General features: G+C 41.6%; 1 protein-coding gene across 1 annotated transcript in view; it reads right to left on the reverse strand.

Moving 5' to 3' along the window:
- LOC308242792 (meiotic recombination protein REC114-like) overlaps positions 1-21358 on the reverse strand; it is a gene marked incomplete at both ends in the record, with an annotated part of 210888 nt that overhangs the window by 98457 nt on the left and 91073 nt on the right. Inside the window, one exon of the mRNA XM_080657362.1 lies at positions 764-853. Coding sequence (XP_080513488.1) covers positions 764-853 — 90 coding nt within the window. The remainder of the gene's footprint in view (positions 1-763; positions 854-21358) is intronic.

Here is a 21358-nt window from a genome sequence, read left to right on the forward strand (position 1 = left end):
TCAATGTGCTTTTCTCTTTTCTTCTAGTTGTAGAATTTCCACTCAGACAGCCTTCCTGTGGTTCTGGATGATGTCCATTTTGTCTTTTAGTTGTAGTGTTGAAATTGTTGTGCGAGGCAGCAGTTTAGGTGTTTACCTATGCCGCCATCTTGGTTTCTCCTACACTTCCTTTCTTTTTGGTTGGAAGTTGATAATTGTTTTCTTTCTGCATCCATTTTGTTTCTAATGAAATACCAATTCAAGCATAAACTTTCAAGAAAGATGATTCTTTTTTTCTCCTTTATATATTTCTTCACTCCAAAAATTTCCCACAATATGTGTGCATATTTATAATAAAGAACAATGCATGTTTATAAAATTAGAGTTTTATAGAGGTCTATACTAAGCAATAATAGCATGCTTAACGTTTTCTTTTAGCTTTTTCTTTGAATCTATCTCTCTTTATGCTCGTTAGCATATATGGAAAACTCTCCTCATATTTCTCTATAAATCTAGCTTGTTTTCAACCCAATCTCTCCAGTTAAGATTCCTTTATAATACTGGTTCATTTCAATCATTTAATACACTTTGCCTCCCAACAAAATTTAGGGCAGGCAATATTTAGTATGTTCTGTATTTCCCACTGTTATAGAACATTCAATAAATACTTATTTGTTGAACCTGATGGATTTCAGTGAGAATGAAGAAGCTTGAGTATACAGAAATTAATGTAAAACTATGCAGATAAAATATCTGCATATTAAACTATATGCATAAAACCTACCAGAAGTGTTTGTCCTTGGGAAATGAAGAAATGACCTGATATAACTATGGTGAGAACGAGATACCCAGATTCTTCATTGGAGTCAAAAACCTTAATAAAGAGAGAAAAGTATGTATAAGACAATATATTTTTATAATACTAATAAACATAATACTGATAACCAAACTATCTTCTCACATTAATCTTCCTTCCCTGAATGTTTCCTTTCCTCCCATTTAATTTGTAATTATTCTAGAGTTTCAAGTTTATCCTCATATAGGGGCTTAATATCCAGGCTTCTTAAAAATGTAACTTTTTGAAACAAACAAACAAAATACTAGATTGAGAATCAAATGTAAGGTCTGCAAAAATCACTTTTCAGTTACATTTTAATAAATCATTAATTATCTTTGAGCCTCAATTTCCTTTCTGTAAAATGAGGACAATATCTTATAGGGGGTGCTGAGAGATTTCAAAGTCTCAGTTTTTTCAGATACACAATCCATATTTCATAATTTCACAAAACGGGATGCTTTCCTTTAGATGAGCTATAATTTGTCAGTGTCACCCTTAAAATATGGTGACCCAAACTGACCATAATACTTTTTGTGTGGTCTAATTATCTCCCATTACTTGCAGTAAGATGGCCTATCAGAGGGGGTAATCTCACTCAAGAGATAGGCCCTAACTGGTTTGGCTCAGTGGATAGAGCGTCAGCCTGCAGACTCAAGGGTCCCAGGTTTGATTCCAGTCAAGGGCATGTACCTTGGTTGCGGGCATATAGCAGGGAGTGTGCAGGAGGCAGCTGATTGATGTTTCTCTCTCATTGATGTCTCTAACTCTTTATGCCTCTCCCTTCCTCTCTGTAAAAAATCAATAAAATATATATATTTTTAAAAAAGCGTGATCTTCGATCAATCAAACCTTCAGAAACCTATGTTGGTATATCGTACTTTCACTTTCTTCATCTGAACCTAAATATAAGACCTTGCATTTATCCCTATTATATTTTACCTGGTTAAATTTGGTCTACAGTTGTGGTGGAGTTGAGGCAATTAAATCCAAACGTCAGGGATGACATAACTGATCTATAATAATACAAGCGTAAATGCTAATTAGACCGGACAGCTGAACGACCTTCTGGATGTCCTTCCGGACGACCTTCCAGATAAAGCTGGGGCTGTGAGGGCCGAGGCAAGCCACCGTGACTGCAAGGGCCGAGGCAAGCCACCGTGACTGCAAGGGCTGAGCCCCGTGCATGAATTTCGTGCATCAGGCCCCTAGTAGATACTTAAGAGAGGGATTTGGGTCTTAAGGGACTACTCTGCATAAGTAGCTTTAATATCATTAATACTAGTAAACATCCTTGTAAAAGTACTAAGAAATTATTGACTCACATTCATACTCAAAGCTCAAAATAATGAACACACATCTAACTCAACTTAAATATAATTTTATAAGATTATTGAATTCTATTGACAATGTTCTATCTTATAGTTTCATATGTGGGGTTTGGAGCTTTAATGCCATATTTAAAATCAAGAGCATCTACCAATTTTTTTCTAATTCACTTTAAATTCCAAACTTAAAAATCAAATAACATTCTAGATGTCAAGGTGGAGTATGCTAAGCCCTGCACTATTTCCTACTGTTGTTTTTCTGCCTCTTTCCTAGTATCAGAAACTCAGTTATTTGTATGACAGTCTTCTCACCATAGTTTAAATAGATTATCTTACATGGTTCATGACCACTTAAAACCACTAGCTAGGTACTAGATAGAACATGATGAACAAATTCTTTGGAGGCAATATGTTGACATGACAATTTAACTTTTTTTTTTTTTAGAATTATAACATGGATCCCAAAAAGTGTCCAACACCTAAACATGCAGCTCAATGAGTAATCACCTCCAGGTGAAGAAACAATACCAGCCTTCCAGAAAGTACTCCAATCACTACCTACTCCCTAGGAGGACAACCTCCCATCCTGGCTTCTAACCCTATAGTTTAGTTTTATTTATATGAATGAAATTATACAGAAAGAATTATTTTATGTATGGATTCATCAATGTTGCTGAAAATGTCTGAGTTCATTGATTTTCACTATTATAAAATAGCATTTTATGACTATCCCACAGTTAATATTTTGTCATTATTTTGTTGATGAATATTGTTTTCCAGTTTAGGTCTAACACTAATAATACTGTTATAAACTTTTAAAAAAATTTATTTTCATATTACAGATGTCCCCTTCCATCCACATGCCCCTCCCTCCCCCTTTGTACCTTCACCTAGCCCTGCCCCTCCTTCCTTCTGGTCATCCCTGCACTGTTGTCAGTATCTATGGGTTATGTATATATGTTCTCTGGCTAATCTCTTCACCTTCTTTCATTCCAGTCCTTATATATGTCTTATACATGTCTCTTGTATGAAAATGCCAGTCTTCCTTAATTATTTTATATATTTTTTCAATTCATGTGTAATGACTTACAGAAGAGTCCCAGGAGAATTCTCCCCCACCCTCCAAACCCTTACATTTAATTGCCCACTCAACATCTCCCCATACAGGTCTAACAGTCACCGCAAAATTAACAGCACCTATTTTGAAGTCTGAACCTTCCTATTGATTCATTTGCTCATCCATTCAATATTTACAAAGTGGCATCTGTTGCTTGTCACAGGAGTAGAAATCCAAACACTTCTGCCCACTGCATCTTGATACTGGAGTCACTAAGGAAAACAACACAGCAAGCACTGGATGGAAAAGCACTTGCTCACATGGAGAAGAAGCAGCAAGGTAAGTATCAGAAGTGATGTAGGTTTCCCGATAGGCTGGAGACCCTCCTCAGCAGCCATGCAGAGCAGTTGGTCTGTACTTACCCCTCTTGTGCTATAGCAGAAGAACCCTCCTCTGCACCCCATGTATCAGGGGACAGATACAGCAATGGCATTAACGCAGTGCTATATGATGGTTATGCAGAAAAAAGGAGCATAGGCTATTAGGACTCTATCTCTTGGTAAAAAAGTGTTCCAGGCCCAAGGCTCATTCTTACATGGCTGAGAGGGGATCAAAATACTGCATACACAGTGGTCTTTCCACACAAAACACCTACCACACATGCCAAGCAGTTATAGGCATTTGACTCCCAGAGTTTCCCATCTCAGAATATAGTAATTCTATCCTCCGTTTTCTTAGGTCAAAACTATGGAATCATTCTTGAATCTTCTCCTTTTCTCATACCCATCTGCAATACATCAGCAAATCATTCCTATCAACCTTCAAAATATTCAGACTCTAACCACATTTCACAGATCTGGTATGAGATGTCATCATCTCTAGTTATATTATTACTAGAGGCCCGCCCGCTGGCCTGGTTGCCCCACACAGCACAAAATTCATGCACGGAGGGGGGGTCTCCTCAGCCCAGCCTGCACCCTCTCCAATCCGGGACCCCTCGGGGGATGTCTAGACTGGCAGTCAGACATCCCTCTCACAATTCTGAACAGCTGGCTCCTAATTGCTCACCTGCCTGCCTGCCTGGTCACCCCTAACTGCCCCCCTGCCAGCCTGGTTGCCCCTAACTGCCCCCCTGCCAGCCTGGTTGCCCCCAACTGCCCCCCCACCAGCCTAGTCACCACTCACTGCCCCCCCTGCCAGCCTAATTGCCCCCAACTGCCCCCCTGCTGGCCTGGTCCCTCCAACAGCACCCCTGCTGGCCTGGTTGCCCTCACAGCCCCCCCCCCCCACTGGCCTGGTCACCCCACACAGCCTGCTTGTTCAGTCATTTGGTCTTCCCTCACTAATGCCCCTGACAGCCTGGTCGCCCCACGCAGCCTGCTTGTTTAGTCATTTGGTCATCCCTCGGACCAGCCCTGGGCAGCTGGGGGGCTGAGGGGACTAGGGGACTCCAGAGGAAAGCACGCAGAGCAGCCTGACCTACCTGGGGGTGGGCCCGGCCATGCGCACGCTTGCCACCCCGGCAGGGCTGAGGGGACTGGGTGCCGCTATCTTTGAGGGCATGGCAGTCAATTAGCATATTTCTTCATTGGCTGTGGGTGCCACCATATTTGAGGGCGGGGCAGTCAATTAGCATATTACCTCCTTATTGGCTGTGGGCACCACCATCTTTGCGATGACCTGAGGGTCAATTAGCATATTCTGTCTTTATTAGATAGGACTAGAGGCCTGGTGTACAAAATTTGTGCACGGGTAGGCTCCCTAGGCCTGGCCGGCTATCAGGGCCAACCGGGGCCTTTCGGCTGCTGGCCTGGGCCTCCCTTCCTAAGCTGCCACTGCTGGCTGGGGCCTCCCTTCCCCAGCTGCTGGCCGGGGCCTTCCTTCATTCCGCACCACCCCTGATAGTCAGCACACGTCATAGCAAGCGATCAAACTTCCAGTTTCCAGGTAGAACTCCCAAGGGGACACTTTGAATATTAGCCTTTTATATATATAGATAGATAATAACCTACTAACTGGATTTCCTATTTCTGTTCTTGCTTCCCCTTTCCAACACATTTTATTTTTAATACAGTAGCCAGGAGTAATCTTTTTAAAACCTAAGTCAGATCATGCCATTTCCAGCACACAGCCCTGCAGTAGCTTTACATCTCATTCAGAGACTCATGCAAGGTGCTCCACAAACTAGCCCTCCATTGCCTCTCTGCTCTAGCCACATTGCCCTCTTTGCTGCTTCTTGAACACACTATGCCAATTCATAATGACAAACCTTGGGGCTTTAGAAATTTCTGTTCTTTCTGAAATTCTCTTCTAGATCCACATGACTAGATCCATCTATTTCGGGTCTTTCCTTAAATGTCATTTTTTCAGGTAACACTTTTCCTGACCATCCTACTGAAAACTGCCACCAACTTCCCCAGTTACCCAAACCTATTATTTTCTCCAGCTTTGCTTTTCTTCTTCAATGTTTTTCTCCATGTTACTACTTTTGTTATTTTATATTTACTTATCTGTCTGCCTGTCTTCTTTAAAAGGTATTGATAAATAGGATTATAAACAATACTCAATTAACCCAAAAGAAGGCAGAATAAGAATTAAAAGTGAACAAAGAACATGTGGAACAAATACAAAACAAAAAGCAATATTATAGACTCACATCCAACCCCAACCGATGATCACCCGAAAGGAAAACGGCTTAAAGTGCATTTCTTGTAGGCAACACATACAGGGTGCCACAAAAGCAGGTTTACAGTTATCATATGGAAAAGATTACAATAATTCATAAATAATAATACAAAAATAAACTCTATAAAAACAAATGAGGGCATTAAAAATGGTAGTGGAGTAAGTGGATGCTACACAGACATACTCCCAGAAACAAACTAGAATTACATCTAAAATACAGAAAACTTTCCTGAATAATCAACAGAAAACTTGCTAGAGAGAACCTTGATTTCCGAGGACCAAAAGTGGAGACTGCATAGAGACTGCTAGGAGGGGCAGAGGTGCGAATGGGCTGGCCAGGCACACACAGACAGAAACTGAAGTTCTAGGGATATATCTCAGGTGTGAGGAGTTGCCACTGAGAACTCTGGGGTCTAATCTCTCAACTGGGCCCCCCAACAGAGAGCACCAGAACTGAGAAGGGTACCCGCATAACATCTGGCAGTGAAAAGGAGCAGAGTTTTTCTCTGTCAGGGAGGGACAGCTGGAAATGCAGGCACCCTTATAAAGGGCCAACCCACAAAATTCCCTGTGGAGCCACCTACCCTGTGCTCTGGTAGAAGGAAGGCAGAGTAGACTGGAACTGTGTGAGCAGAAGGTAGGGTTAGGGTTAGGGTTAGGGTTAGGGTTGTGGTTAGAGCTCAGAAGGCAGACACCCATGTTTCCTGTGATGAGTCATTCCCTCATGCTGTGGAGATCATCTTTCTTACCCAGACATTTTCTATATGGGCGGCCATATCTGGGGGAAAGACAGTAGATCACCCTATTGGAAAATATCTTTCCCAACAGTGCAGAGTGGCTGAAAATCATTAAGAGACTGAGAATAATAAATTAGCCTCCAGGCAGAAGCAATTGCCCCACCCTGTTGAAAAAAACTCTAGCCATCCCTGCAGCCAACTGCCTTAGGGCAATTCAAGACAAAAATCCTATCAGTCAAGAGAGAGAGGCAGTCTCTGGAGGCTTTGAATCTTTGCCTAATCTAATTAGTCAGAAAGAGCGTTTGACACTGTCCTAAACTAGAGATTGAGATGTGTAGCAGATCTACCTAATACATAGTCTCAAAACCAAACAGGCAGGCAAATGAGGAGTCAAAGAAACAACCCCAAAATGAAAGAACTAGAGAATTCTACAGAAGAAGAGATAAATGAAATGGAGATAAGAAATTTATCTGATATAGAGTTCAGAATGATGGTGGTAAAGATGCTCAACAGTATGAGAAAAGATATAGTAACTACGAAAACAGAAATAAAGAATGACATAGCACAAATAAAGAACACTTTAGAAGAAATACACAGAAGATTATGGGAATATGAAGATTGAATCAGTGAATTAGAAGACAGGATTGAAAAAATCACTCAATCAGAGAAAAATAAAACAATTGAAAAACAGAAGGACAGCTGAAGGGAGCTGTGCGACAATGTGAAAATGTAACAATATTCGAATAGCAGGTGTGCCAGAAGAGGCAGAAAGGGAGAAAGAGATAGAGAACATGTTTGAAGAAATAATAGCCAAAAACATTCCTAACATGGTAAAGGAAAAAGTCACACAAGTTCAGGAGGCACAGAGAACCCAAAGCAAGAAGAACCCAAACAGGCCCAACCACAAGCACATCATAATTAAAATACCAAAAATTAAACACAAAGAGAGAATCTTAAAGGCAGTAAGACAAAAGCAAACTGTTCCTTACAAATGAGCTCCAATAAGGCTGACACCTGATTTCTCATCAGAAAGTCTAGAGGCCATAAGGGAATGGCATGATGTACTCAAGTAATGGAAAGAAAGGATCTGAAACCAAGATTACTATATCCAGCAAGACTATCATTCAAAATAAACAGTCAACTAAAGAGCTTCCCAGATTAAAAAATAAAGAGGTGGGAGGAGAGAAACCAAGATGGTGGCATAGGTAAACACCTGAAATTGGTGCCTCACACAACTACTTCAAAACTACAACTAAAAGACGAAACGGACATCATCCAGAACCACAGTAAGGCTGGCTGAGTGGAAATCCTACAACTAGAAGGAAAGAGAAAAGCACACTGAGACTCAGAGGAGGTGCAGAAGTAAAGTGCAGAGGTACGGAGGCACGCACATGGAAAGGGCTGGCAACTGAGTATGCGGTTGTCTTTCTCAATTGGGAGGGAGACACAAGCTCCCAACTGTTCTGAACTCCAGTTCCGGGCAAGACTCTGGGGACCCAGACTCATACCGGGAGAAACTGGACTGTTTGGCATCGGGCGGAACTTGAGGGAGGCTTTCTCTCAGAGGTGCTTGCAGCGATTACTGAGGGACACTGAGACCTGGGCCTCCTAGGGCAGGGCTGAGGATAAGCCATAGCTATTTGCTCTGCCCTGTTGAATCCCTGAGACCCCACCCCACCCAAGCTGTGCGCAGAGGCCTGGCCATTTTGCAATCTAAAATTACCTAACAAACTGCAGCTGGGTCAGAGAACCAGAACATCTAAAAGAAGGCCCAAGGCCCCACAGAAGCTTGCATTGCTTCACAGCTGGGCCTCATCTGGGCACCTCCAAACCCCAAAGAAGAGGAATCTGCAGATCTCTCTGTAGCTCCTGTTGGGTGGCCTCAGCCAGAGGCTAAATTAGCACCTCCTTAGTCCAAGAGCCAGTGTACCCAGTGGTCAGAGGGGGACCATCCAGATTACAACTCCTCAGATCCATAAAGGACACACTCAGGGGCAAACTCAGTGAGCACCAAAGCCCCACTGAAGCAAGTCTTGCCCCATATGGGTGTCTCCAGCAGAGAAATTCTCCTGTCATAGACACATCTGAATCTCACAGCCAACTGGCCTGGAGGTAAAGTCCTCCCAGTGATACCAACAACAAATTAAGGCTTAACTACAACAAGACTGTGCACACAGCCCACAAAGGGGTGCACCAAGAGTGTCCACCTCAGGTACCTGGGGAGGCTGAGTCACTGGGCCCTAAGGGACACCTAGCACACAAAGCCACTCTATCAACACAGAGAAGCAGCCATAATGTGGAGACAAACAGATCACAAATGACAGAAATGGAGGAAAGCGAACTACTGGATATAGAATTCAAAACCACGGTTATAAGGTTTTTCAAGAAATTTCTAGAAACCGCCAATACATTTATTGAGACCCTCGAGGATATGAAAAAGGACCAACTAGAAATTAAGCATACACTGACTGAAATAAAGAATAATATACAGAGATCCAACCACAGACTAGAGGATTGCGAGAATCAAGTCAAAGATTTGAAATACAAAGAAGCAAAAAACACCCAACTGGAAAAACAGAAAGAAAAAAGAATGAAAAAATATGAAGACAGTGTAAGGAGCCTCTGGGACAACTTCAAGCATACCAACATCCAAATTTTTGGGGGGTACCAGAAGAAGAGAGAGAGCAAGATATTGAAAACCTATTTGAAGAAATAATAACAGAAAACTTCTCCCACTTGGTGAAAGAAATAGACTTATAAGTCTACGAAACGCAGAGAACCCCAAACAAAAGGAATCCAAAGAGGACCACAGCAAGACACATCATAATTAAAATGCCAAGAGCAGGAAAACCAAGATGGCAGCATAGGTAAGCACCTAAACTGCTGCCTCGCACAACAATTTCAAAACTACAACTAAAAGACAGAACGGACACCATCCAGAACCACAGGAAAGCGGGCTGAGTGAAAATTCTACAACTAGAAGGAAAGAGAAAAGCTCACAGAGAATTGGAGGTATGGCAAAGGGTCTTTGTGCGTGCAGAGAGGAAGGGCGGCTGAGAGCCTGGCTGACTTTCTCTGGCGGAAGGGGGAAGGAAGCCCACGACTGCACTGAACCCCAGTTCTGACAGCACTGAACCACAGTTCCAGGCGAGCCCCTGGGGACCCACGCTCTTGTGGGGGGAGTCTGGACTCTCGGGCAGAGACTCGGGAGCTGGGGAAGGCAGAGGTCTGAAGGCGCGTGCGTGCGCGCAAGGACAAGGCTGACGGGAAGCCAAGACTGTCTGCTCCGCCCTGAGATTCCACCCCATCCAAGCTGAGCACAGAGGCTATTGCAATTTGGCAAGTCTAATCCTATAAGGCTGTCTCCAGCACCGAACTTCTCCCAGCATAGACACAGCTGATCCTTACAGCCAACTGGCCTGGAGGTCAATTCCTCCCAGTGATACCAACAACAATCAAGACTTAATTACAACAAGGCTGTACACACAGTCCACAAAGGAGTGCACCAAGAGTGTCCACCTCAGGTTAACTGGGGGGGCCGATCCACTGAGCCATATAGGAAACCTAGCACACAAATCTACCCTACCAACTCAGGGAAGCAGTGAAAATGCGGTGTCAAAGAATCAGATCACAAACAAAAGAAATGGAGGAAAACAAATGACTGGATATAGAATTCAAAACCACGGTTATAAGGCTTTTCAAGAATATCCTAGAAAAGGCCGGTAAATATAACGAGACCCTCGAAGATATGAAAAAGGACCAACTAGAAATTAAACATACACTGACTGAAATAAAAAATATTATACAGAAACCCAAAAACAGACTAGAGGAACACAAGAATCAAGTCAAAGAATTGAAATACAAAGAAGCAAAAAACACTCAACCGAAAAAGCAAAAAAAAAAAAAAAATCCAAAAAGTTGAAGATAGTGTAAGAAGACTCTGGGACAACTTCAAGCGTACCAACATCAGAATTATGGGGGTGCCAGAAGAAGAGAGAGAGCAAGATACTGAAAACCTATTTGAAGAAATAATGACCGAAAACTTCCCCCACCTGGTGAAAGAAATAGACTTACAAGTCCAGGAAGCACACAGAACCCCAAACAAAAGGAATCCAAAGAGGACCACACCAAGACACATCATAATTAAAATGCCAAGAGCAAAGGACAAAGAGAGAATATTAAAAGCAGCAAGAGAAAAACAGTTAATTACCTACAAGGGAGCACCCATACAACTGTCAGCTGATTTCTCAACAGAAACTATGCAGGCCAGACGGGAGTGGCAAGAAATTTTCAATGTGATGAATAGCAAGAACCTACAACCAAGATTACTCTACCCAGCAAAGCTATCATTCAGAATTGAAGGTCAGATAAAGAGCTTCACAGATAAGAAAAAGCTAAAGGAGTTCATTACCACCAAACCAGTGTTATATGAAATGCTGAAAGGTATTCTTAAAGAAGAGGAAGAAGAAGAAAAAGGTAAAGATAAAAATTATGAACAACAACTACATATCTATCAACAAGTGAACCTAAAAATCAAGTGAATTTAAAACCTGAGGAACAGAATAATCTGGTGAATATAATAGAATCAGGGGCATAGAAAGGGAGTGGAATGATAATTCTCAGGGGGAAAGGGGTAGGGGGGGGGTTCAGGAGGAGACTGGACAAAAATCATACACCTATGGATGAGGACAGTGGGGGAGAGGTAAGGGCAGAAAGTGGGGTGGGAACTGGGTGGAGGGGAGCTATGGGGGGAAAAAGAGAAACAATTGTAATAATCTGAATAAAGATTTATTAAAATAATAAAAAATAAAATGCCAAGAGCAAAAGACAAAGAGAGAATATTAAAAGCAACAAGAGAAAAATAGTTAGTTACCTACAAGGGAGTACCCATACAACTGTCAGCTGATTTCTCAACAGAAACTATGCAGGCCACACGGGAGTGGCAAGAAATATTCAAAGTGATGAATAGCAAGGACCTACAATCAAGATTACTCTACCCAGCAAAGCTATCATTCAGAATTGAAGGGCAGATAAAGATCTTCACAGATAAGAAAGAGCTAAAGGAGATCATCACCGCCAAACCAGTATTATATGAAATGCTGAAAGGTATTCTTTAAGAAGAGGAAGAAGAAGAAAAAGGTAAAGATCAAAACTATGAACAACAAATACATATCTATCAACAAGTGAATCTAAAAATCAAGTGAATAAAAAAATCTGATGAACAGAATAAACTGGTGAATATAATAGAATCAGGGGCATAGAAAGGGAGTGGACTGACAATTCTCAGGGGTAATGGGTGCAGAGGGTGTGGGAAGAGACTGGACAAAAATCGTACACCTATAGATGAGGACAGTGGTGTGGGGGGGTAAGGACAGAGGTTGGGGTGGGAACCGGGTGGAGGGCAGCTATAGGGGGGGAAAAAGAGGAACAACTTTAATAATCTGAACAATAAAGATTTATTTTAAAAAAGGGGGCGGGGGAGGCTAAAGGAGTACATCACCACCAAGCCAGCATTACAAGAAATGCTAAAGGGACTGCTGTAATGCAAAGAAGAAATAGAGAGAAAGCTAGCATACAGAATTAAAATGGCAATAAATAAGTACCTATAAAAAATAACCTTATATGTAAATGGAGTAAATGTTCCAATCAAAAGGCATAGTGTAGCTGAATGGATACAAAAAATGACCCAACTATATGCCATCTACAAGAGACCCACCTGAGAACAAAAGACACACAGTCAATGAGAGTAGAGAGCTCCACTGGAGTAGCAATGCTCATATTCAACAAAATAGATTTCACAACAATGTCCATCACAAGAGACAACAAAGGTCATTTTATAATACTGCAGGGATCGATCCAACAAGAGGATATAACCCTGGTAAACATATATCCACCCAATATAGGTGCACCTAAATATATTTAAAAAACACTTCTAGAGTTCTTTAAATGAGAGATAGACAATACTACAGTAATAGTAAAGGACTTTAACACCTCACTGACTTCACTGGATGGATCTTCCACACAAAAAAATTAACAAGAAAACAGTGACTCTAAAGAACACACTGGATCCGATGGATTTAATTGACAGTTATAGAACATTTAACCACAAAACTCCAGAATATACAGTCTTCTCAAGTGCACAAGAATCATTCACAAAGATTGGCTATATGTTAGGACACAAAACAAGTCTCTAGAAGTTCAAGACGATTGAAATTATATCAAGCACCTTCACAGATCACAGAGGAATGAAATTAGAAATCAACTACAGTAAAAACACCCCAAGACATTCAAACACATGGAGACTAAATAGATTGTTATTAAACAACTAAATCAAGAAAGAAATAAAAAACTTCCTGGAAACAAATGAAAATGAAAACATAACAACCCAAAATCATACACACACAGCAATAGGAGTCCTGAGAGGGAAGTTAAGAAAAATCAACAATAAACTATTTAACCCTATAACTTAAAGAACTGGAAAAGCACAACAACAACAAAAAAAAAGCCAAGAGTATGTATAAGGAAGGAAATCATAAAGATTAGGGCAGAAATAAATAACATAGAGATTAAAAAATACAAAAATCAATGAAACCAAAAGCTGGTTCTTTGAAAGGATAAACAAGATTGATGAACCATTAGCCAGACTCATCAAGAAACAAAGAGAGAGGACCCATAAATAAAATCAGAAACAAAAGTGGAGAAATAACCACTGACACCACAGAAATACAAAAAATTGTAAGAGAATACTCAGAACAATTATATACCAACAAGGTGGACAATGTAGATGAAATGGACAAGTTCCTAGAAAAATAATCTATCCTAAAATTGAATCAGGAAGAATCTGAAAACATGAATAGGCCAATAACAACTGATGAAATAGGAGAAGTAATCACAAAACTCCCAGAAAACAGAAGGCCAGGTCCAGACAGTTTCACAGGGGAGTTTTACCAAACATTCAAAGAAGAAATAATACTATACTCTGCTAACTATTTCAAAAAATCCAAAAGAAAGGAACACTTCCAAACTCTTTTAATGAGGCCAGCATTATCCTAATTCCAAATCCAGATAAAACACTACAAAGAAAGAGAAATGCAGACCAATATTCCTGATGAACATAGATGCTAAAATCCTCAAAAAAAAATATTAGCAAATCGCATTCAGTAATATATTAAAAAGATCATAAACCATGACAAAGTGGAATTTATTCCAGAGATGCAGGACTGGTACAATAATCGCAAATCAATAAATGTGATACATCACATAAACAAATTGAAAGACAAAAATCACATGATCATATCAATAGACACAGAAAAGGAATTCCACAAAATCCAACACCATTTTTTGATAAAAACTCTCAGCAAAGTGGGAATAGTAGGACCATATCTTGACATTATAAAGGCCATATATGACAAACCTACAGCAAACATCATACTCAATGGGCAAAACCTAAAACCATTTCCCCTAAGAACAGGAACAAAACAGGGATGTCTACTTTCACCACTCTTATTCAACACTAGAGGCCCGGTGCATGAAATTCGTGCATGGGGGGGGGGTATCCCTCAGCCCAGCCTGCACCCTCTCCAATCTGGGACATCCCTCTCACAATCCAGGACTGCTGGCTCCTAACCACTCTCCTGCCTGCCTGCCTGATTGCCCCTAATCACTCTTCCTGCCAGCATGATAGTCTCCAACCGCTCCCCTGCTGGCCTGATTGACACCTAACTGCTCCCCTGCCGGCATGATCTTCCCCAACTGCCCTCCCCTATTGGCCCAATCGCCTCCAACTGCCCTCCTCTGCCGGCCCGTTAGCCCCCAAATGCCTTCTCCTGTGGGGCTGAGGGGACTGGGGGACTCTGGCTGGATAAAGCTCATGGCGCCTGCTGCCCCCTGACGGGGCTGAGGGGACTGGGGGACTCCGGCTGGATGAGGTGGGCCTGAGGAGACTGGGGGACTAGGCTGGATGAGGTGGGGCTGAGAAGACTGGGCGCTGCCATCTTGTGAGGGTGTGGCAGTCAATTAGCATAGTCCCTCTTTATTAGATAGGATAGTACTGGATGTCCTAGCCACAGTGATCAGACCAGAAGAAAACAAAAGGCATCCAAATTGGAAAGGAGGAAGTAAAACTCTCATTATTCGCAGATGAAATGATACTGTACATAGAAAATCCAAAGACTCCACCAAAAAACTACTAGATTTAATAAATGAATTTGGCAATGTAGCAGGATACAAAATCAACATCCAAAAATTGGTGGCTTTTTTATACATCAATAGTGAGTTCTCAGAAAGAGAAACAATCCCATTTACAATGGCAACAAAAAAATTAATATACTTAGGAATACAGTTAACCAAGGGGACAAAAGACCTGTACCTGGAAAACTACAGGACTGAAAAAAGAGATTTAAGAACATATGAACAAGTGGAAGAATATACCGTGTTCATGGATTGTCAGAATCAACATCATTAAAATGTCCATTCTATCCAAGGCCATCTACACATTCAAGGCAATTCCTATTAAAATACCAATGGCGTATTGCATGGAACAACTACTTCAAAAATTTATATGGAACCAAAAAGGATCCCGAATAGCTGCAGCAATCCTGAGAAAGAAGAACAAAGTTGGAAGAATCACAATACCAGATTGCAAGTTATACTACAAAGTCATTGTAATCCAAACAGCCTGGTACTGGCACAAGATCAGGCATATAGATCAATGGAACAGAACAGAAATCCCTGAAATCGATCAAAGCCATTATGCTCAGATAATAATTGACAAAGGAGGCAAGAGCATACAATGGAGTCAAGACAGTCTCTTCAATAAATGATGTTGGGAAAATTGGACAGGTACATGCAAAAAAAAATGAAACTGGACCACCAACTTACACCATACATACGAATAAACTCAAAATGAATAAAAGACTTAAATGTAAGCCAGGAAACCATAAAAATCCTAGAAGAAACCATAGGCAGCAAAAGCTCAGACACCTCTCCTTGCAATATGTTTACAGATACATCTCCTAGGGCCGTGGTCGGCAAACTGTGGCTCGCGAACCACATGTGGCTCTTCCACAAAATACCATGGCCTGGGCGAGTCTATTTTGAAGAAGTGGCATTAGAAGAAGTTTAAGTTTAAAAAATTTGGCTCTCAAAAGAAATTTCAATAATTGTACTGTTGATATTTGGCTCTGTTGACTAATGAGTTTGCCGACCACTGTCCTAGGGCAAAGGAAACTAAGGAGAAAATAAATAAATGGGACTACATCAAAATAAAAAGTTCTGCACAGCAAAAGAAACCATAAACAAAAGGAAAAGGGAGCCCATTGTATAGGAGAACATATTTGACAATGATACATCTGATAAAGGGTTAATATCTAAAATATACAAGAAACTCATACAACATAACACAAGGAAGACAATCAATTTAATTAAAAAATTGTCAAAGGACCTAAATAGACACTTCTCCAAAGTGGACAGATGGGCAAGAGACATATGAAAAAATGCTCAAAGTCGCTGATCATCAGAGAGATGCAAATCAAAAGGACAATGAGGTATTACCTCACACTTGTCAGAACAGCTACCATCAACAAATCAACAAATGACAAGTGCTGACAAGGATGTGGAGAAAAGAGAACCCTAGTACACTGCTGGTGGGAATGCAGACTGGTGCAGCCATTATGGAAAATAATATGGTGTTTTCTCAGAAATTAAATATGGATCTGCTATTTGACTCAGTGATCCCACTTCTAGGAATATATACTAAGAAACCTGAAACACCAATCAGAAAGAATGTATGCACCCCTATGTTCATAGCAGCACAATTTGCAATAGCTAGTATCTGGAAACAGCCCAAGTGCCCATCAGTAGATGAGTGGATAAGAAAGCTGAGGTACATTTATACCATGGAATACTATGCTGCAGTAAAAAAGAAGAATCTCTTACCCTTGGAGACAGCATGAAGGGACCTGGAGAGCATTATGCTAAGTGAAATAAGTCAGTCAGAGAAAGACAAGTATCACATGATCTCACTCATATGTGTAATCTAAGTAACAAAATAAACTGATGAAAGGAGTGGATCCAGAGACATAGAAGCATGGAACAGAATGTGGAATCTTGGAGGGAAGGTGGGGGATGGGTGGGTGGATGGGAAGTAATCAACCAAGAACCTTGTATGCATATATGCATGGCTCATGGCCACAGACAAATGGGGCAGTGAGAGCCTGGGTTGGTGGCAAACGGGATGTATGTAATACTTTCAACAATAAAGAGTTATTTAAAAAAGGAATAAACTCTGTTTCCCATACTCACAGCCATAAACCTACTTTTGCCACACCCTGTAGTGGATTATCTTTTTATCCTAGTGCCAGATAAAGATAAAAAGATAAGATGCACCTATATGCTGCCTAAAGAAAATGTACTTTAAATATAAAAACATGAAATATAAAAGCAGGCTAATAACAAAAAGGTGAGGAAAATATATACCATGCTAACACTGGTCAAAAGAAAGCTGTAGTAGCTATATTAATATTAGACTAGAGGCCCAGTGAATGAAATTCGTGCATGGGGAGGGGGGTCCCTCAGCCCGGCCTGCACCCTCTTCAATCCAGGAGCCACCAAGGGGATGCCCTACTGACAGCTTAGGCCCACTCCCCACGGTTCTCTGCTCTCTACAGGGCCTGGCTGCTTCGCCGCCACTGCAACGATGAAACCCCCATGCCCCGCTATCTATTCTTTGTCTGTGGGACCTGGGGGCTTTGCCACCGCCGCACAAATGCCGCTGCCATACCACACTGTCCGTTCTGTCTGCTGGGCCTGCGGGCTTCGCCGTCATAGCGGCAATGAAACCCCCACACCCCACTGTCCGCTCTCAATGGCAGGGCTGAAAGGACTGGGGGACTCCAGCGGGGCTGAGAGGACTGTGCACCGCCATCTTATGGCTATGGGCACCACCATCTTTGTGACAGCATGAGGGTCAATTTGCATATTCCCTCTTTATTAGATAGGATAAGAATATAAAAAATGTATAAAGTTGGTAATTTCATAATAATAAAGGGGTTAATTAATTAAAAGTCAGAATTATTCTGAACATTTACATCCCAAAATACAGAGCTTAAAAATACATGAAGCAATAATTAATAGAACTATAAAGAGAAATAGACAAATGCACAATTAGATCCAGATATTTTAGTACTCTTCTCTCAATAAATAATAAAAGAGCTCCCTGGCTGGGCAGTTGGCTGATGCCGAGAGGGACGGGACAGGATGCGGACGGTGAGGCCCCCCACAGGAGGAGGGGCTGCCCTGTGGCCCAAAGAAGAGAGAGAGAACTACATAACCAGACACCCGGAGAAGAGAGACCATGGGGAGACAAAGAAATAGCCCGCATATGAAAGAAAAGCAGGCATCATCAGAAAAGGAAGTAAACAAAATGGAGGCAAGCAACCTGCCAGAGAAAGAATTCAGAGAAATGGTCATAAGGTGGCTGAAAAGAATGGAAGACAAATTCGACAATATGAGTAAGAACCAAGAGGAAATAAAGAAGAGCCAAGAAGAAATGAAAAATGACATCGCTGCTGTACAGAACTCAATAGAAAGCATCAAGAGTAGACTAGAAGAAGCAGAGGACTGCATCAGTGAGCTAGAAGACAAGGTAGGAAAAAATACCCAAGTAGAGCAGCTTCTAGAAAAAACAATTAAAAAGCAGGAGGAGAGCCTAAGGGAACTTTGGGACAACACGAAACAAAACAACATACGCATAATAGGGGTACCAGAAGGAGAGGAAACTGAGCAAGGAATAGAAAACCTATTTGAAGAAATAATGACATTATGCTAAGTGAAATAAGCCAGGCAGAGAAAGATAAATATCACATGATCTCACTCATTTGTGGAGTATAATGAACAGCATAGACTGATGAACAAGAACAGATCCAGAGACTGAGAAACATCAATCAGAACCTCAAACCTCAGGGAAGGAGGGGGTCGGTGGGAGTAAGGGGGAGAGATCAACCAAGGGACTTGTGTGCATGCATATGAGCCTAATCAATGGACACAGACAACATTGGGGTGGGGCATGAGTGGGGGGTAATGGGAGATTAAGGACACATATGTAAAAAAATAAAAAAAGTAATAAAAAATACAAAAAATAGAAAAGAAATTGTGAGGTAACCAGAACCCCAAGAACACCTGAGAACGTCTTTCTTGCCATGCTAGCAGTCATCAGATGTACTGTAATATTACCTGGGGCAAATGGACTTATTTTGAACTTATGTTCCTGACCCTTCATGGGTAAGAGCCCTTACGTGGGCTGAGCCCCCGCCTAATGTAGTCAGCAATAATACCAAACACCTTGGTCATCCAGGAGGACTATGGGTGGGGCAAGGAAGGATAATTACACAGGGGTTGCCACCCAGCTTCCCTTTTGTATGACACAAAATCAAACCACTGCTCCTTTGTGTGTAAAATTAAAGAGAGGTTTCTGGCTTGCATGGACACCAAAGGAAGGGACTATCACTACTTGCTCCTGGGAGAGGTGCAGAAAATGTAACTAAGACCTTGTCTATACAAAAAGAAATTGACAGCCACTTTGAAATGGAATTGCCATGGCTTAGAGCAAAGAATATCCTTACATGATATTATTCTACAAACTCATTATAATTTTTCCCAGATTTGTATTACACCCATTACCTATAATAGTACCTCGCACCCTTGGGAATCAATAAAAAATCATCTTTTTGGTGCTTGGAGACAAAGGTAACACATCTTTTGATATTTTAGAATTACAACAGCATAATGTACAATTATCCCAAACAAACTTACAAACTAATTCTTTGAATGTCTGACAGCAATTTAAAAAGGACATGAAAGGACTTAATCCCTTCCACTGTGTAGAGGGCCCCCTGGGAAGGCACCTGAGCATTCTATATTGGCCCCTAGCCCTTTTTGCCAAGAGGGACCCTCTTCTTACAATCCAATTGCCCACAGCTGTTGCCTGAGCTTTCTGTTCATGCCAAGGTTGAAGCCTTGTGGTGGTTGGTACCATGGATCTGTCTTTTGCCCAGTGGGGTGAGCTGGGCCCTCCCTGGAGAAGAAACCTGGGTTCCCCAAGATATGTGACCAGTGCCGGGGCCCCACCAGCAGGCGAGGGGATCCCAAGGCAGGTGCTGGGCATGGAGGCCACGGGGGCATAGGCTACCAAGGAGACAGAACTGAACCTCACATCACCCTGCTTGGCCCCGGAGGATGGCTGGTTAGCCAGAGACGGGTAAGATTCCTCAGGGAAGGAACAACCTAAGACAGGCACAGTCGTAGAGGGGCCATCAGGAGAGAACTTGGGGGTCAACAGAGATGGGGCACAGACCCTCACCCCCCCAGCTTTGCAGGGGCCTGAACCCTCATCTCTTCTGAGGGAGGTCTCCTGCCCCCATTGCTGCTTCGCTTCCCATGCCCAGCTCAGATCGGGACCCAGGCAACAGACAGAGACTTGGCCGACAGCAGCTGCCCTCTCACTGCAACAAGACTTGTTTGAGTTGTCTTGTACCCATGGTGTGGGGAAGTGGTTTTTCGATATCTAAATCCACCCTAGCACCAGGAATGCTCAGGGCCTACTTAAGAAGGCAAATAATTCTTTCCACTAATATTTACAGGGTAAAATAAGATTGTTGTCAGAGTATTAAATTTGACAGTAAAATAGTAGTTAAGTTCTCAGACTAATTTAAATTGGCTAATTGAAATAAGCGAATATTCTAGGAAAATTAATGGTACTGGACAAAAAGCTGTTCCTAAAGTGTTAACTAAAATTTTTGTTGGTAGTTCATCTCATGGTAAAATTGTATAACATGTAATGAACCTAAAGCAGTCATATTTTAGTGCAAAAATTAAAATTTAAAAGCTATCAAGACTCCATTATAACATGTCCAAAAGCCTCCTAATATTTAAATAAAAAAAGGGGGGATAGTAGAAGAATATCATGTAAGGAAAAATATCCTGTAAGTAAATTACATCTAGAAAATTTTTACTTTAGAAAATTAACTTTCATTTGAAATGCTAACAGCAAGACACCCATGAAAAACACACACGGTGTTAAAACAAGCCAAAAGAAAATCATTTCGGCAAAGAATGAAAAAGGATCCCAAGTCAAATTTATAGAAAGGATTCCTTTATTAATTTTTGGTCGAGAATATGTTTGTATATTTTCAGAAAACACCTCCAAGACAATGTGGATTCCTGCAACAGAGAGGAATTGACAGGATGGCTCCAGCCATGAAGACAGAAGAGAAACAGTCCAGAGATGGAAGACGCTGACGACACCTTGCCATACTAGCAGTCAGCAGCTGTGCATCGCTGCAGGTTGCCCAGGACCAAACCAGAGAGGGTCGGACCTGCATTACCACCATTTGTCCACCATCCAGAACTGAAATATCATTGCTGACATGTACACATAAGGAACTGTTTGACATTGAAATTGGGACTCAAAGAACTGTTGGCCCAGAAAGAAACTCACGACAGACTGATTCATTTGCCTCTCAGCATAACCATTATTGCTTGTCTCATTTTCATTTCTTATAAGTGTATTTCTAGTATCACATGATCTCACTCATCTAGGGGAAATAATGAACAACATAAACTGATGAACAAAAACAGACCTGGAGACAGGGAAGCATCGATCAGACTGTCAAACCTCAGAAGAAAGGTAGGGGAGGATAGGGGTAAGGGGGAGAGATCAACCAAAGGACTTGTATGCATC

This window comes from Plecotus auritus (genome assembly GCF_963455305.1).
Source record: "Plecotus auritus genome assembly, chromosome: 1".
NCBI classification, from domain to species: domain Eukaryota; kingdom Metazoa; phylum Chordata; class Mammalia; order Chiroptera; family Vespertilionidae; genus Plecotus; species Plecotus auritus.